At 39.7% G+C, this 15,198-nt stretch overlaps 8 protein-coding genes across 8 annotated transcripts; 5 read left to right on the forward strand and 3 right to left on the reverse strand.

The window, feature by feature from the left end:
• Positions 1 to 238: 238 nt before the first annotated feature.
• RNH201 (ribonuclease H2 catalytic subunit RNH201) lies at positions 239 to 1,114 on the forward strand (the record flags this gene model as incomplete). Its single annotated transcript, XM_022821209.1, has 1 exon — positions 239 to 1,114. One exon carries the CDS (start codon positions 239 to 241, stop codon positions 1,112 to 1,114), a length of 876 nt encoding a protein of 291 aa, XP_022677594.1.
• Positions 1,115 to 1,753: 639 nt separating this feature from the next.
• Positions 1,754 to 3,157, forward strand: LAT1 (dihydrolipoyllysine-residue acetyltransferase; the record flags this gene model as incomplete). Its single annotated transcript, XM_022821210.1, has 1 exon — positions 1,754 to 3,157. One exon carries the CDS (start codon positions 1,754 to 1,756, stop codon positions 3,155 to 3,157), a length of 1,404 nt encoding a protein of 467 aa, XP_022677595.1.
• A 598-nt stretch (positions 3,158 to 3,755) lies between these two features.
• Positions 3,756 to 3,938, forward strand: TOM7 (Tom7p; the record flags this gene model as incomplete). Its single annotated transcript, XM_022821211.1, has 1 exon — positions 3,756 to 3,938. One exon carries the CDS (start codon positions 3,756 to 3,758, stop codon positions 3,936 to 3,938), a length of 183 nt encoding a protein of 60 aa, XP_022677596.1.
• A 220-nt stretch (positions 3,939 to 4,158) lies between these two features.
• FLX1 (flavin adenine dinucleotide transporter FLX1) lies at positions 4,159 to 5,082 on the forward strand (the record flags this gene model as incomplete). The annotated part of the gene is made up of 1 exon (XM_022821212.1): positions 4,159 to 5,082. The coding sequence occupies one exon, from the start codon at positions 4,159 to 4,161 to the stop codon at positions 5,080 to 5,082; it is 924 nt and encodes a 307-aa protein (XP_022677597.1).
• A 261-nt stretch (positions 5,083 to 5,343) lies between these two features.
• On the reverse strand, positions 5,344 to 6,417 carry RPL16A (60S ribosomal protein uL13; the record flags this gene model as incomplete). Its single annotated transcript, XM_022821213.1, has 2 exons — positions 5,344 to 5,909; positions 6,384 to 6,417. 2 exons carry the CDS (start codon positions 6,415 to 6,417, stop codon positions 5,344 to 5,346), a joined length of 600 nt encoding a protein of 199 aa, XP_022677598.1.
• A 776-nt stretch (positions 6,418 to 7,193) lies between these two features.
• Positions 7,194 to 7,820, reverse strand: CSM2 (Csm2p; the record flags this gene model as incomplete). The annotated part of the gene is made up of 1 exon (XM_022821214.1): positions 7,194 to 7,820. One exon carries the CDS (start codon positions 7,818 to 7,820, stop codon positions 7,194 to 7,196), a length of 627 nt encoding a protein of 208 aa, XP_022677599.1.
• Positions 7,821 to 8,155: 335 nt separating this feature from the next.
• On the reverse strand, positions 8,156 to 10,591 carry FKH1 (forkhead family transcription factor FKH1; the record flags this gene model as incomplete). The annotated part of the gene is made up of 1 exon (XM_022821215.1): positions 8,156 to 10,591. The coding sequence occupies one exon, from the start codon at positions 10,589 to 10,591 to the stop codon at positions 8,156 to 8,158; it is 2,436 nt and encodes an 811-aa protein (XP_022677600.1).
• A 1,932-nt stretch (positions 10,592 to 12,523) lies between these two features.
• Positions 12,524 to 15,139, forward strand: ASG1 (Asg1p; the record flags this gene model as incomplete). Its single annotated transcript, XM_022821216.1, has 1 exon — positions 12,524 to 15,139. One exon carries the CDS (start codon positions 12,524 to 12,526, stop codon positions 15,137 to 15,139), a length of 2,616 nt encoding a protein of 871 aa, XP_022677601.1.
• Between the last annotated feature and the right edge of the window lie 59 nt (positions 15,140 to 15,198).

The raw sequence follows: 15,198 nt of genomic DNA on the forward strand, positions 1-15,198 counted from the left end.
AATGACACCAAAATCAATGTTTCCTTTTTTTTTTTCATACATGCATATAAAATATTAGAAAAAGGAAGAGAGCATCAGCATTTTATTAACGGAAGATAATATGTAAATATGATAACGGACGAGCAGCTTCGTAGTACATGTAAATAGTCAAAATCTAGGTTAGAAACGGCTGCTTCATTAAAAGGGAGTGTACAACGTGTTTTTAGTAGTTGTGGTTTTTTTTTATTTCAACATTACAATGAGTATCCCACCTACAGTAGCGGGATCTTTAGGTTCGCTGCATTCAAAAACATACCATTCAGAGATACCTGCGTCTCTATTATCCACTGATGAAGAGATTATTCTGGGTGTAGATGAAGCTGGAAGAGGTCCTGTAATGGGGCCTATGGTTTATGGTATTAGCTACTGCACAAGAAAGTATGAGAAAGAAGTTGTTTGTAAATACGGGTTCGATGACTCGAAGAAACTAACCGATCAAGTTAGACAAAAACTGTTCGCTAAGATATACAATGGTGAGATCGATGGTATCGGTTATGCAACGACGGCAATTACAGCATGTGACATAAGCAGTGGCATGCTGAGGTTTCCCCCAGAAAAAAATTATAATTTGAATCAACAAGCGCACGATGTAACGATATCTCTCATCGATGACGTTTTGAAGTCCGGAGTAAAAATAGGACATGTATACGTAGACACTGTTGGTCCGCCATCAACATATCAAAAAAAACTAGAGGAGCGATTCCCTCAATGCAAAATAACCGTAGCAAAAAAAGCAGATTCTATTTACCCAATTGTTAGTGTCGCTAGTGTCGTTGCCAAAGTGACAAGAGACGTTATCCTCATAGGAAGCAAGAAAACCCCGGACGAAATCTTGGGATCTGGATATCCTGGTGATGCAAAAACAGTCCAATGGTTGAAACAAGAAATGACACCATTGATGGGTTGGTCCCCATACATGGTCAGGTTTTCGTGGCAGACGTGTGAAACAATGCTCTCAAAGAGCACCGACACAGTGCCAATCGAGTGGGAAGAAGATGCTATGACAAAAAAAAAGATGCAATGGGCCCCGGAAATCAAAAACAAACCCATATCCTTGGATTCCTGGTACCAGTAGTCGAAACACAGCATATACTTTATATATATTATATATATACAATGAAGTACCAGGAGGAATCAGCGACGGATTCGCTTCCTGTGTACCCTCGCCAGTTAATCTAAATGACACCCATACCCCACACGTGCACTAAAAACTGTGCCCATTCTGAACACACTGTGCACTATGAAACACAATACCATAGAAAAGATAGCCAGTTCCCACCAGCTCATGATCTTCTCATGCCTCCCTCTCTCCCCCTTCGAAATAGCCCAATAGACATCCTTATATTCTATTACGACGGGCACTACATGTGTTACTTCTTATAATAATTACCTTCAGCCGCACTTCTCTTTTCTCTTCTGCCCAACATAAGCCATATGTTATCCCGTCGCACCATTCACTATATCTGGTGGACATGATTTTTTTCGATTTTCGAAAAAGTGAAATTGTTAAGAAATAAAAGGAAAACGGTTTGCATCAATGCACTTCCATCAGAATGAAAAATATATGGTGCAATAAAAACTAATTGTTAGAGAGATAGGAGGCCGATTGAGAGGTTTTAAACACACGTTGTTCAAGTTTGTTTTATCTTATCTGCTTGTTTGAACTTCGAACTTTGGACTTTGGCCTAAAAATCACATACGGAAGAAATAAAAGATGTCTGCTCTACTTACCAGAATCACTCCAAGAGTGGGTGCCCTTGCTTGTGCTGCTAGATTGCAATTGAGAACTTATGCTGCATACCCACCACACACCATTGTTGGTATGCCAGCTTTGTCTCCTACCATGACCCAAGGTAACTTGGCTGCGTGGAGCAAGAACGTTGGTGACAAACTAGCACCAGGTGAAGTTTTGGCTGAGATTGAGACTGACAAGGCTCAAATGGATTTTGAGTTCCAAGAAGATGGTTACTTGGCTAAGATTTTGGTTCCAGCTGGTACCAAGGACATCCCAGTTGGTAAGCCAATTGCTGTTTACGTTGAAGAAGAGTCTGACGTCCCAGCCTTTGCTGACTTCTCTGTCGCTGATGCTGACTCCGGTGCTGCTCCAGCTGCCAAGGAAGAGGCTCCAAAGGAAGAAGCTCCAAAGGAAGAAGCCAAGCCAGCTGAAACCAAGCCAGCTCCTAAGAAGGCTGCTTCATCTTCTTCCTCCGCCCCATCTGGTAGAATCTTCGCTTCCCCATTAGCCAAGAACATTGCATTGGAACACGGTGTTGCTTTGAAGGATGTGAAGGGTACTGGTCCAAATGGTAGAATCACCAAGGATGATGTCGAAGCCTTCTTGGCCTCTGCTAAGTCTGCAGCTCCTGCCGCTTCCTCTGCTGGTGCCGCTGCTGGTGCCGCTCCAGCCGCCACCGCTTCTTACGAGGACGTTCCAATCACCAACATGAGACAAATCATTGGTGACCGTTTGTTGCACTCTACCCAATCGATCCCATCTTACATCGTTTCTTCTCAAATCAGTGTTTCCAAGCTATTGAAGTTGAGACAATCCTTGAACGCTACTGCTAAGGACCAATACAAGTTGTCTATTAACGATATCTTGGTCAAGGCTATTGCCGTTGCAGCTAAGAGATGTCCTGATGCTAACGCCTACTGGATGCCAGAACAAGGTGTTATCAGAAAGTTCAACAACGTTGATGTGTCTGTTGCTGTTGCTACCCCAACCGGTTTGTTGACTCCAATTGTCAAGAACGCCGAAGCTAAGGGTCTAGTCTCTATCTCCAAGGAAATTAAGGACTTGGGTAAGCGTGCTAAGGAAAACAAATTAAAGCCAGAAGAATTCCAAGGTGGTACCATTTGTATTTCCAACTTGGGTATGAACCCAGCTGTTACTATGTTCACATCCATCATTAACCCACCTCAATCTACCATTTTGGCTATCGGTACCGTTAACAAGGTTCCTGTAGAAGATTCTGGTGCCGAATTCGGTTTCACCTTTGACGAAAAGATTAACATCACTGGTACCTTCGACCACAGAACTATCGATGGTGCTAAGGGTGGTGAATTCATGAGAGAATTGAAGAAGGTCATTGAAAACCCATTGGAATTGTTGTTGTAAGTCTGAAACAAGAACAAACAAACAAAAACATTCTAATACAAATTTATTAATAATGAACACAATATCCATTCAAGTCAAAACAAACTAACTACCAAAGAAGTAAGTGATAAGAAGGGACTAGGATATACTCTCTTCTCTCATGCAATTATGCCATTATCAACATTCGTCTAAGCTGTACTAGCAGTTTGAGCTACTCTTCTCTGTTTGCCGTGCAATCCATCTTTTTGGATAGAATTGTACAAAGCGGGAAAGCTAACTTTACATATTGAAACTGCACATATAAATATAGCAAAACTCGTATCTATAGATATAACGTACGAATCCAATATCTCATGTCTGTACCTACACTTGAATATTGACTTCATGCTACTCAGCAGCGACTCCTCTATCATATTACACAGTCACGTGCCCCTTTCGCTCTTTTTTTCTTTCCTCTTATTCGCCTTTTTCGATAGTGAAAAAAAGTTTACAAGATTTAGTAAAGAGTGGAATTATAAATGAGAAGTACTTGCTGCAACGTATCGATAAATGTATTGAAACTGTTTGAGGAGCATTATAATTCCCCAGCAACGATATAAAGGTATCATAAAAGTATATCATGGCATTTTTACCATCTTTCATTCTGTCCGATGAATCCAAGGAGCGTATCACCAAGATTCTAAACCTAACCCAAACTGTTGCTCACTACGGTTGGTTGCCATTCATTCTATATTTGGGCTGGACACACACTTCGAACAGACCTCATCCATTGAACCTATTGTCTCCTTTGCCAAGTGTTTAAACAGTTAGGTATTAATGTACGGCCCTCTACGGTGTATCATGTAAATATTATGTTGTATATCAATTTCAATGCGAAAGAATCGTGTACTACCTGAAATTGTGTATAAGTAAGTAGTAATGAAACTGTGAATTCGTTACAAAGAATTTAAAATCCTTCAGTAAACACAAGTAGGGATAGTTAACTTATTGACTAAGCTGCAGCTGTCATTCATGATATTGACATGGACAGTAACTCCCGTTCTTCTTTAAGTCCACTTCAAAAAGAGGTTGCCTCTGGATTGACTGCAGGAATAATTACTACTATAGTAACCCATCCTCTAGATTTGATAAAGCTACGATTACAACTAGCAGCAATAAACTCCAAACCAGTAAGCTACTATTCGCAAGTTCAACAGGTACTTAAGGATGGGAATGGGCTTAATCATACGCTAAAGGAAGCATACCGGGGACTAGCCATCAATGTTTTGGGTAATGCCATTGCCTGGGGACTCTACTTTGGGTTATATCGAGTCTCTAAGGATCTGGTGTACAGCATGTCCTCGTACACAAATCAGGAAAATAAGTTCATGAATGATAGACAGATGAGTTCTACGTTATACCTCTTTTCTGCGGGTGCAAGTGGACTGGCGACTGCAGTTTTGACTAATCCGATGTGGGTTATTAAAACAAGAATTATGTCCACTAATTCCTCCCACGGTTATAGTTCAATATCAAATGCAATTTGTAGAATTTGTAAGGAGGAGGGTATAAAAACTTTTTGGAAAGGTTTGCTTCCATCCTTACTAGGGGTTAGTCAAGGTGCTCTCTATTTCTCGATATATGATACTTTAAAACTAAAATACTTACATGACAAAACTGCAGTTAAAGAAAGGAAATTAACAGCTGGTGAAACTATTGGGATTATATCTTTGTCTAAAATGATTTCTGTCAGCACGGTCTACCCTTTACAGCTATTAAAGACTAATCTACAGGCGTTTAAATCGCAAAATAATGAAAACAGTTCTACTAAGGCGTTAATACGATCTATTTGGGCTAGAAATGGACTATCGGGTTTTTACAAAGGACTTATGGCAAACCTGATACGGGCAATTCCATCGACATGCATAACATTTGGCACTTACGAACATTTCAAGCATATTTTATAATGTATATATATATATATATATATATATCTCTAGCAAATACCTAAAATATCTTAAAACTGGGATGGACCAAGTCTCTCCTCTGATAATACGGCAACGCGACGATAAGCCGTAAACAGAAAGACCGGGCAAATCATGGTTGTTCTATAGTTTGAATACATCAATCAATTAATATTAGTAAAATTGTAAAGATGGTAATAACGTTTTACAAATGATATACAATTTGATGAGCTTTAGAAAATTTATGTTGTTTGATGATGGAGTTTAGTAACCTAGAGCAGCCAACTTTTCGGAAACTTCAGCACCGACAGTAGCAGACTTCTTGGCAACAACAGCGTTGTAAGCCTTCTTCTTCAAGTAGTATTCAGCAGATCTAGCCTTTCTCTTTTCTTCCAACTTGGCAACAACATCTTCGTATTTCCAACCGACAGAGGAAGATAGCTTACCCAAGGTAGTGTACTTTCTGCCTGGCTTCAATCTCAAGACTCTCAAAGCGTGTGGAACGACAACTCTCTTCTTCTTGTCGTATGGTGGTGGGACACCTTCGAAGACCTTTAATCTTTCCAAAGCAGCCTTACCACGAGCAGTCTTGTGGGAGATCATACCTCTGACAGCCTTGTAGAAAATTCTAGATGGGGCTCTGAAGTGGAATGGACCTCTCTTCTTGTTGAAAGCAGTAGCCTTTCTCAAGTAGTCGTGGTACTTTAACTTGTTTCTGAAGAATTCACCAGAAATGTTCAAAGCTTCAGCTCTGACAACCACGATCTTTTGACCGTTAAGCAATTGCTTGGCAACAGTGGAAGCCAAACGACCCAACAAATGGCCCTTACCTGTTAAAACAGAAAATTAATTCAAATATTGTTAGTAATTTGTTACTTCTGCAAGTAATAGGTTTACTATAAGTCTCACGTAGCATTTGTGCCAGAGAGACTCAGAGTGCGTCGAATATGGTAGGATAATTGGATATATCAAAATGTGTGGGGACTCTCTTTATACTCTCGATGCGAAAACATTTGGAGATTGATACAATGAATGAGTGTAGATATGTTGGTGAACATATCATGCGCTCCCGGGATAGTAATCATTTTATGGATCCTTCATTTTTTTACTACATGTTCTTCCGCCGATGAGATAATCCATATATTCATATTAACAATGTTTACGTTCCATCCCAAAGGTTATGTTGACAATGTCCATTGCCATTTTAAATCAAATGAGACTATGTTACCACCAAATAAACTGTATTTCACATTGATACTCAAAAACATCCATATTCGCTCAAACTTGTTTGATTCGGTACGTACCATCAATAACAACGACTGGTTCAAAAGAAGACATTTCTCGTTATTTGTTCTCGTTCTCTTGAGGCTCCTCTAATAACTAATAGTACTATGTTAGAAGTATACTAGTTTAAGACACTATCTGAAATTTCATACTATCAACACTTTGAAAATGAGACCTTACGGGTACGCAAAGGTCAACTCAGATTCTGGAGGGTGATGTCGCATGAGCATACCACTGCGTATGGAGCTTAGGAGAGTCTGCCTACGCCTGCCTATTCCTGCCTAGGTCTCCCTAGGTCCTAGCTGGGACCCAGCAGAAACTCACACGGTAGGAGGATTGTCAGGAGCAATGCTAGCAGCAAACCCTGCAGGAAGCTCCGCATGGCTCCCGTCTAGTTGCAAACCTCGTAGGGCAAGCCCAGCAGGGCAAACCTCGCCAGTCATTCCGCAACTCTAGGAACAACATAGCTAGCCACTCCCAGCCAAAGCTTACACCTAAAGCGGAAACATTTAAAAAAAACTTTCTTTTCACCATATTTAGAACTATATTAAAATAATAATCTCTTGTTCTATATATTAAATTATCTGGTGTGTGGGTTTTCGAGACAGTCCCGTGTTATTGATGTTACATCCGGGTAATTTATATATGTATAGTATCTATCTATGAATTGTCTCGGTGACTGACTACTTCACAAATTGATTTCGATATTCAATGTTTTATTTTCAGATTATGTAAGTTAAAGGCTCCCAACCCACTGAATACACGGGACCAAAATAATACTTATATTTATAGAATGAATTCTCTTAGTACTTGCAGAAACAGAGTATTACTTACATATAATATTTCCATAGGTAATCTCCTATTAAAATACCTGTATTATCTCTCTTAAAACGTTTATTGCTGTGCCTATCACGTCCATTAGCTATTCTATTACGTTCTGCCTCGTCTTCCTCTCTTTCGCGCAGATGTCGTACGTACTCTGGTGCTTCAGTCTTAGGTAATTGAAACATGACTTTAACGGAATTGCATTTCTTATGAAGCAAACGAAGTCGAAGGAGAGAGTTGTTCAGTGCGGCATGAGCTTGAACTTGATCTTGAAGTTGTGACAATTGGAACATTGTTTGAATGCCGTCAATATATAGCCAGTGTCGATCTTCGACACCATTCTGTATCTTGGAAGTTTGTTCTGTATTTAGGTCCTTTGCTGTTGTGTTAAAAATTATACGTTGGTATAATTGCTTTATACATGCATTCAACTCTTGCAGATCTACTGCTGAGAGTACATTGATGCGGTCGTACGCCTCCTTGTTTTCGGACATCGGTAGAATTTCAGTTAATTTTGATATCGGAAAAGAGCTGATAGCCGATATATAGTGCAGATGAGGCTTGAATGATTCTTCCTTCATGTACAAAACAAAGTCTTGGCAAATATTCTCTTCCCCTAGTCTGATCTCCATCTATATGCTGTTGGTTATTGTTGGTTACCCCTGATATGTACGTGTGTTATCTAACTGCTCATCGCGTCTACTACAAACGCCAAACTAAAGTATAGTTACCTAAATTTCATGAAAATAAACTGTCTTGGTTTCTGCATCGAATTAAGGAATGTTTAGTATAAAAAAGAAACACGCCCCAGAAGAATGTTCCATATCCAATAATATGGTATAACATTTATAAAGATACACTAGTTTTGATACAAAGTATAATTCGCTTGAGGTAAAGTGCAACGAATTCTAAATTGAAGTTAAAATTTTTGAAGATGCAGATATATCACCCTTGCATATTGTCTTAATCAATCGCTCTTAACTACTACTTTGTGGTCATTGGAATCATCAACAACGAGATTCGTATTCCTTTGGTCATTCACCTTGATAGGGCTACTCATTATCCCATTTTCATTCCCGTTCTCATTATCATTCTCGTTATCATTTGCAACGTTATCATCTTCATTCTGTAGACGCTTTGTCTCTAATATACCTTGTTTTTCCGTACCATTAGTAGAATTTGATTCCTGGTAAGCGTCGTTGATAACCAGCATGTTAGACCTAGAGTCTCTTCCATCAAGTGACTCAGCAGCCTGGACATTTGATACTGGCGTACGTTGCACATTGGTAGAAGGTGTATTATTAACAGAGGAGAATTGTAAAAGGTTCATGACACCGGGGCTAGATTTGGGGGGTAAATGTGGAATGCCTTGTTCGGAGCTAGATTGTGCATGACTCATATCAGTACTTTGAGGAAGTGATGGCAGATTGAGCAAAGGCTGAGGAGACTTTTGTAAATTGGAGCCTCTTTCAGGTGTGTATGCTTCAACTGCACTTACTTGAAAGTGTTTGTTAGGAGAATGTAATAAAGATCCTGAAGAAGATACATTTGACGGAACTTCTTGATTATTTGGCGATTTCGTATGGTTAGAAGATGGCGCTGGAGGATTAAACTGTTGAGACTGCTGTAAATTATTTTGCTGTTGGTTTTGTTTCTGGCTTTCTGATTGCGGGTTCTGCTTGAGTCCGTGTTGTTGGGGTGGATTTAAGTGTTGTCTCTTTGGTAAAGGGAGGTCGGAAGGATGGGGGTGACTTGGTGATAGTCTAGAAGACTCATGATCCTGCTGAGTATATGACGAATTTGATGATTGAGAATCCGAACCTTGTAAATTTGGAGACTGCGATTTCCGAGATATAGTTTTGCCGTTGTTTTCTAATTTAGGCTTTTGTTTGAATTCCGAATTATGGTTCGATTGAGATTTTCCATTGGACTGGCGTTGGTCATTAAAACTGAAGTTCTCCCTTTGAATCGGTAAACTATTGAAATGAGCCATATGGGCCTGCAATTGTCTAGTGACACTAGATCCGCGTCTAACCTTACCCATTTTTCCTGATTGCCATTTCTCTAGGAAGTCCCGTTGAGTTTCCTCACTAATTCTCCACTTCATCCCCTTACCAGGTTCGCCCGGTTTTCTTGGGACTTTTTCGAACGCCTTATTTAATGAAAGATTGTGTCTAATAGAGTTCTGCCAGCCTGCCTTGGTATATCTGTAGTATGAGTAGTTTGTTGCAATATGTTTGTAAATATCAGACAAAGACAATTCACCTTCTTCCGTTGATAGAATAGCCTGTGTTATCATAGTTGCGTAACTGTGAGGAGGTTTTATGTTTCTATTCTCGTCTCTTGAGAGATCTGTTGATACGTCTGTGCTAGCGATATTGAAACCAGTGTTTGCAACGGTGCCGTATAATTGACCGTTAGAGAGACCGGAGCTGTTATTATGAGGCATACCGTGACCGTCGTTATCCTCATGCGATCCGAACATGTGGCCACCCATTGGGGAAAGGATATCCGAGCGCATGGCAGAATCCGGGTCATCGTACATCTTGAACGCTCTCATAGAAGATTGCACCATCTGCTGTTGATGTGGGTTATGGTGTTGTTGTTGCAATGATTTTCTCGATTGAGGTAGTAGTTGAGTTTGCGAACCATGTGCGCTAATTGGGCCATGGTGGCTATTCGCAGACCGCTCCAAGGAGCGTACAAGTTCTGGATTCGAATCAAAAAGATTTCTTAGCAAAGGGTTTGTTGTAACATTGTAGTATGCCATGAATAGCTTTGGGGTTAGATGAGCTACTGCGTTCGGGTCAATATAAGGGCCTTGGTCAGGCAAGATAAACATCATCTGTGTCCCTCCAATATCAAGAATAGATCCAGATGACAAAGGTTGCGGTGTTGAATTTTGGCCAGAATTTACGCGGTGGAAGTTAACTTTCGCGCCGTTACGTCCTGTGACATGCAATTCCCATAACGCAGAGTTTGAGTTGAACTTGATGGTGGCATGTTGCCTGGACACGACTTTCGCTGGACCCAAATCTATATCGACAGAGTTATCACCGGGAGATGTGTTTCTGCCGATTGTGATTACAATATCCTTCAAATAATACGTCCAATCTTTGCCTGCAATCTTTGCATATGCTTGCACTTCGCTGGCGGTGTTCTTATCATTAGCATAGCATGTTGCAACTGCAGTAGGATCCTTGGGTACCTCCAAGATACTGATCACTGCGTTTACAAAGTCCTGCTGCTGTTGTAAGGATACTGCACCAACGCCCATGCTGGAGTTGATGCCGTTTCCAGGGCCCATCCCATTAGGCATAACAACACCGCCAGGATTACCGTGATAGTAGATATCAGGGTGCCGCTGTTGCTGTTGTTCTTGAATATGAGACTGGGGCATCATTCTGACAACACAAAAGATGTAACAGACGTTTCTGCAGTTCTAGCTAACTAATTTCAGTGTTCTTTGGGAAACGAACTAAAGCAAACAAACGAAAAAGAAGCTAAGGACAAAGGAGAATCCTCAGAGTGACTCCTGCTATACTTTTCTCTAATCGAACAAATGCTAATCCCTTCACTAACGGGTTGTCTTCGGTACTTACACCAGAGAAGCTAAACTATGTTTATCAAATGATCATTTGTTTGTTATTGTTAAAACATCAACATTGATTCATTGTTTCTAAAATTTTTGTTTAGTAAACAAAGACCAAATCCATGAAAAACAAACAAAAAAAAAAAAAAAAAAAAAAAATAGTAATAATAATAATAATTTAAAGCAGAACAAAAGAAGTCCAAGGGCTAGAAAACAAAAAGAAATAAAGCGAAAAAAAAAACAAAACGAAAATATTGAATGGGGAGTTGGGAGTTGGTTGTACAACTGGGAATATATTCCCCTTTTGCACCTTTTTTCGTTGCCACAGCGAACAACACTTGTGAGTAATTATGTAATCTTATATACACGTGACCAAGTAGAGCTTTTCTTGTTTCTCCCTCTCAGCTTCTCTTCTGCACTCCGACCAGTACAGGGTAATCAAGAATATTACTACAGGCTCAAGACGAAGTGATGAGATGAGGCATCAAGAAACACATTCGCTCGCATCGCAAGGGGTTGTCGTTGTTGCACTGTGTATGCCAGATGTTACCCGAACGTGAGGAGGAGTATATGATGAGAGAATTACACTTCCTCAGGAAAAGCACCCTAATTGAGTACTAATATTGAGGATTAATTGAGGATTGGTTGGATACGCCCTTTGTCTGCCACCTTTCTTTTTGTTTGAGCGTTTGTTGGTCTTCTTTTCGCTGTTTTGTTTTTTTCCCTCTTTTTCTGTTTCTGCCTCGGATAGAATCACAATATATAACTGTAAAAAGCGGTTCTGAAGGGATTCGGACCTACCACCTGTTTGAGGCTATTAACAGACATTAGTGGGCCCAGCAGCTACTAAAAACGGGTTTGTCGCAGACAAGGCTGTATCAATGCACGCCTGATGAAGGAGAAGTGCAAAGAAAAGTAAATAAATGGCTTTATGCTTTCTGCTCACACTATGGAATATCTTGAATCAGGGACCTTGACAACACTAATTACATAATCCAGTCTCTCTGCAGGTTCATCTCTACAGGCACTTCTACGGACAACCTCCAATCCCGGCGACGATGCTGTAAAGGTGAGAGATTTATATATATAAACAAGCCTTAGCGTGGGTAAACAAAAGGCATTACAAGCTGTTTCTTTCGACCATGCAAATCAGCGTTCGCACCCACCCTCCCCATTCAACATCCAGTGCAGCTTTCTATCCTTTTAGAAACATTCCATCTGAACGCAGTTCCTTACCTGAAATCACCGTCTCTTGGCTTGGCAGGGTTCACACACACACACACATAATAACATCCCTTGGTTTTGTTTTTTTTGAGTGCTATTTCTTTTTTTCAATTTTTTTTTTTTTCTTCCTATTGCTTCCTCTCTGTTTCTCTTTCCTTCTGTTTGTTTTCAGATCGGCCAGTTAGTCAGTCGGTCAGTCAAATCGTATTGGATATTGGGGAAATCTGACACCGTTCAGTAAGAATAAAGTAACGTCTGTGAATTTAGGGAATTAGTGAAGGTATTTTTTTCCAAAAATTGCACGAGCAATCTAAAGTATCGTCAGAAGGTGCAATAACATATTTCGGAGTACGTTTTGTCCATTCCTTTCTTTTTGCATATTTAGGAATTAAAGACGTTTGCTTGCAAATAATACAGTTTTTACTATCACCACTACAATCGTCTTTATACGGCTAAGGTGGGAGGAGGCTAATAATAATAAACATTTCTCTCTACTCCTGTTGATGAGTCTAAGTCATCATGGAGCTTCAAAGTAAGAGAAGAAGAGTGACACGAGCTTGTGACGAGTGTCGAAAAAAAAAGGTCAAATGTGATGGGAAACAACCGTGTATTCATTGTACTGTTTACAACTACGACTGTACATATAATCAACCCACGCGAAGAGCTATTCCAGGTTCTGGTCCAGTTCCTGCAGGTAACGATGCTAATAGAAAAACAGCTGGAACGGATAATGGTGGTTCGGATGCAGGAGGAGATACCTCAGGTCCATCACACTCCAAGAGAACTGGTGGTAACGACCATTATTCTAATTCTTCTTACGGTGGAACAGCTCCACAGAACCATTCTCACCAAAAGAAATACTCCACTAGTAAGAATAAGCAATTACAAAACAAGGTCTCAAAGTACCACGAACTTTTGAAAGAGATGATCCCCGATATTCCAGATATCGATGCTATTGATATCCCAACTTTCACGCAGCTCTTTCACAACACAACTAAAGACGTCAATTTCAATGAAATGGTGCAAGAATATAAACTTATAGCACCAACAGAAGTCGCACCAATAGTCACAAGAGATAACCACGATTCTTCTTCTGTGACGGGTTCTCTCAACTCCGGTGGACAACAACAGAATCATCATCAACGTGAGCCTATAGAGAATGTTGATGGTTCAATTCAATCTCACGAGGGTAAAGAAATCAAGATTATACTACCTCCAAAACCTATTGCAATACAATTCATAAAATCAACCTGGGAAAATTGTTGCGTCTTGTTCAGGTTTTACCATAGACCTTCTTTCATCAAACAATTGGATCTACTTTATGAAACCGACCCAGAAAATTATACACATGAACAAATGCAATTCTTACCCTTGTGTTACGCGGTTATGGCCGTGGGTGCTCTTTTCACCAAAACCGTAAACCAGCTCTACAGTGATGAACAATCTCCTAATAATAATGATGCATCAACAAAGTTCCTACATGACGAAGGTTATAAATATTTCATTGCTGCTAGAAAATTGATAGATATTACCAACGCAAGGGACCTCAATTCAATTCAGACAATTCTATTACTTTTCATTTTTTTACAGTGTTCGGCCCGCTTATCAACTAGTTACTCTTACATTGGAGTTGCGATGAGAAGCGCTCTAAGGGAAGGTCTTCACAGAAAATTAGAACTTGACCCCTCCAAAAAGAAGTTGAACTTCATTGAAATTGAAATGAGGAAAAGGCTATTTTATACGATTTACAAAATGGATATCTACATCAACACTATGTTAGGTCTTCCTCGAACAATCTCACCAAGGGATTTCGACCAAGAATTGCCATTGGAACTCAGTGACGACTATATTACGGAAGATGCCGTATATCCTGAGGAGCAGGGCGATGTTCTTTCTTCTTCTGGAATTGCAAATCAACATACGAAAATAATAATGATCCTAGATCAAATAATGGCAGAGCTTTATCCCATCAAAAAAACTAATAATCTCATATCCCATCAAATGGTGACAAATTTGGAACTAAAGCTAAGACAATGGCTAGACCAACTCCCACCTGAGTTGATACCAGGATTAAAAGATGTTCCCGAAAGATATCTACGTGCGAATCGTTTGCTTCATTTATCATTTTTACAAGTGCAAATTATTCTCTACCGACCTTTCATTCACTATCTCTCACCCTCGGCACCTCAGTCAGATCCACTGTCGATTCAAAGGGCTAATAATTGTATCTCTGTTGCTAGAACCGTGGTGAAACTAGCGAAGGAAATGATGGATGTCAAAATTTTGCCAGGATCATATTGGTTTAGTATATACACTATCTTTTTCTCCGTCGCTGCCCTAATCTATTATGTACGCGAATTGACCCCAACCACCACACAAGATATAGAAAAGTATGACCGGATAATGGAAGATGTTAAAACAGGTAAACAAGTTTTATCACAACTCAAAGAAACCAGTATGGCTGCTGCTCGTACCTATAAATTATTGACAGCCTTGTTTAACTCTTTCAATGCGAAAACTAAGCAATCGGCGGAAATGCAAAAGAAATTTCAACAGGATCAACAAAAAAACTCCGTTAACGCTCAAGACCAAAATGATATGGATTCCAGTTTCTTTGAATTACCAGTGTATCCATCATCTGATAATGCGGTGATTTCTCCAGACCGATTTATAGATGGTGTCGATAAACAAATATCCACACCTCCCTTTCCTATGAACTCTTTCCCGTTAGAACCTAACACGAGTATATCGGGTGTTAATACACTTAATACCACACAAACAGCTAATCTATTTTCCAGCACAAATTTCAACGATCCATTAGAACCAAATGATAATAATATGGATAGATATTTCCCTGTTGAGAATACAAATAACAGTCAGCAACAACAACAACAACAACAACAACAACAACAACAACAAGAACAACAACAACAAAATCCACAATTTGTTTCTGCAACTTCTTTAAGTCAGATACCTGATTCAGCTGTTGATGGAACGTACGTTCCAGGTATGTTTGATCAGTTAGACGTTCAATTATTCGGACGATATCTCCCACCTTACATGTCTGGTATATCAGGTGGTGATGCAAAGACGAAGGATGGAACCAATGAAAATATTAAGAGGGAAACTAATTGATTGCAGCTAGAAATCTTATTTCAAATACTAATTAATAATAGTACTTCGTTAGAAGCATG

The sequence above is a fragment of the Kluyveromyces marxianus genome, chromosome 6 (genome assembly GCF_001417885.1).
Source record: "Kluyveromyces marxianus DMKU3-1042 DNA, complete genome, chromosome 6".
Lineage (NCBI taxonomy): Eukaryota > Fungi > Ascomycota > Saccharomycetes > Saccharomycetales > Saccharomycetaceae > Kluyveromyces > Kluyveromyces marxianus.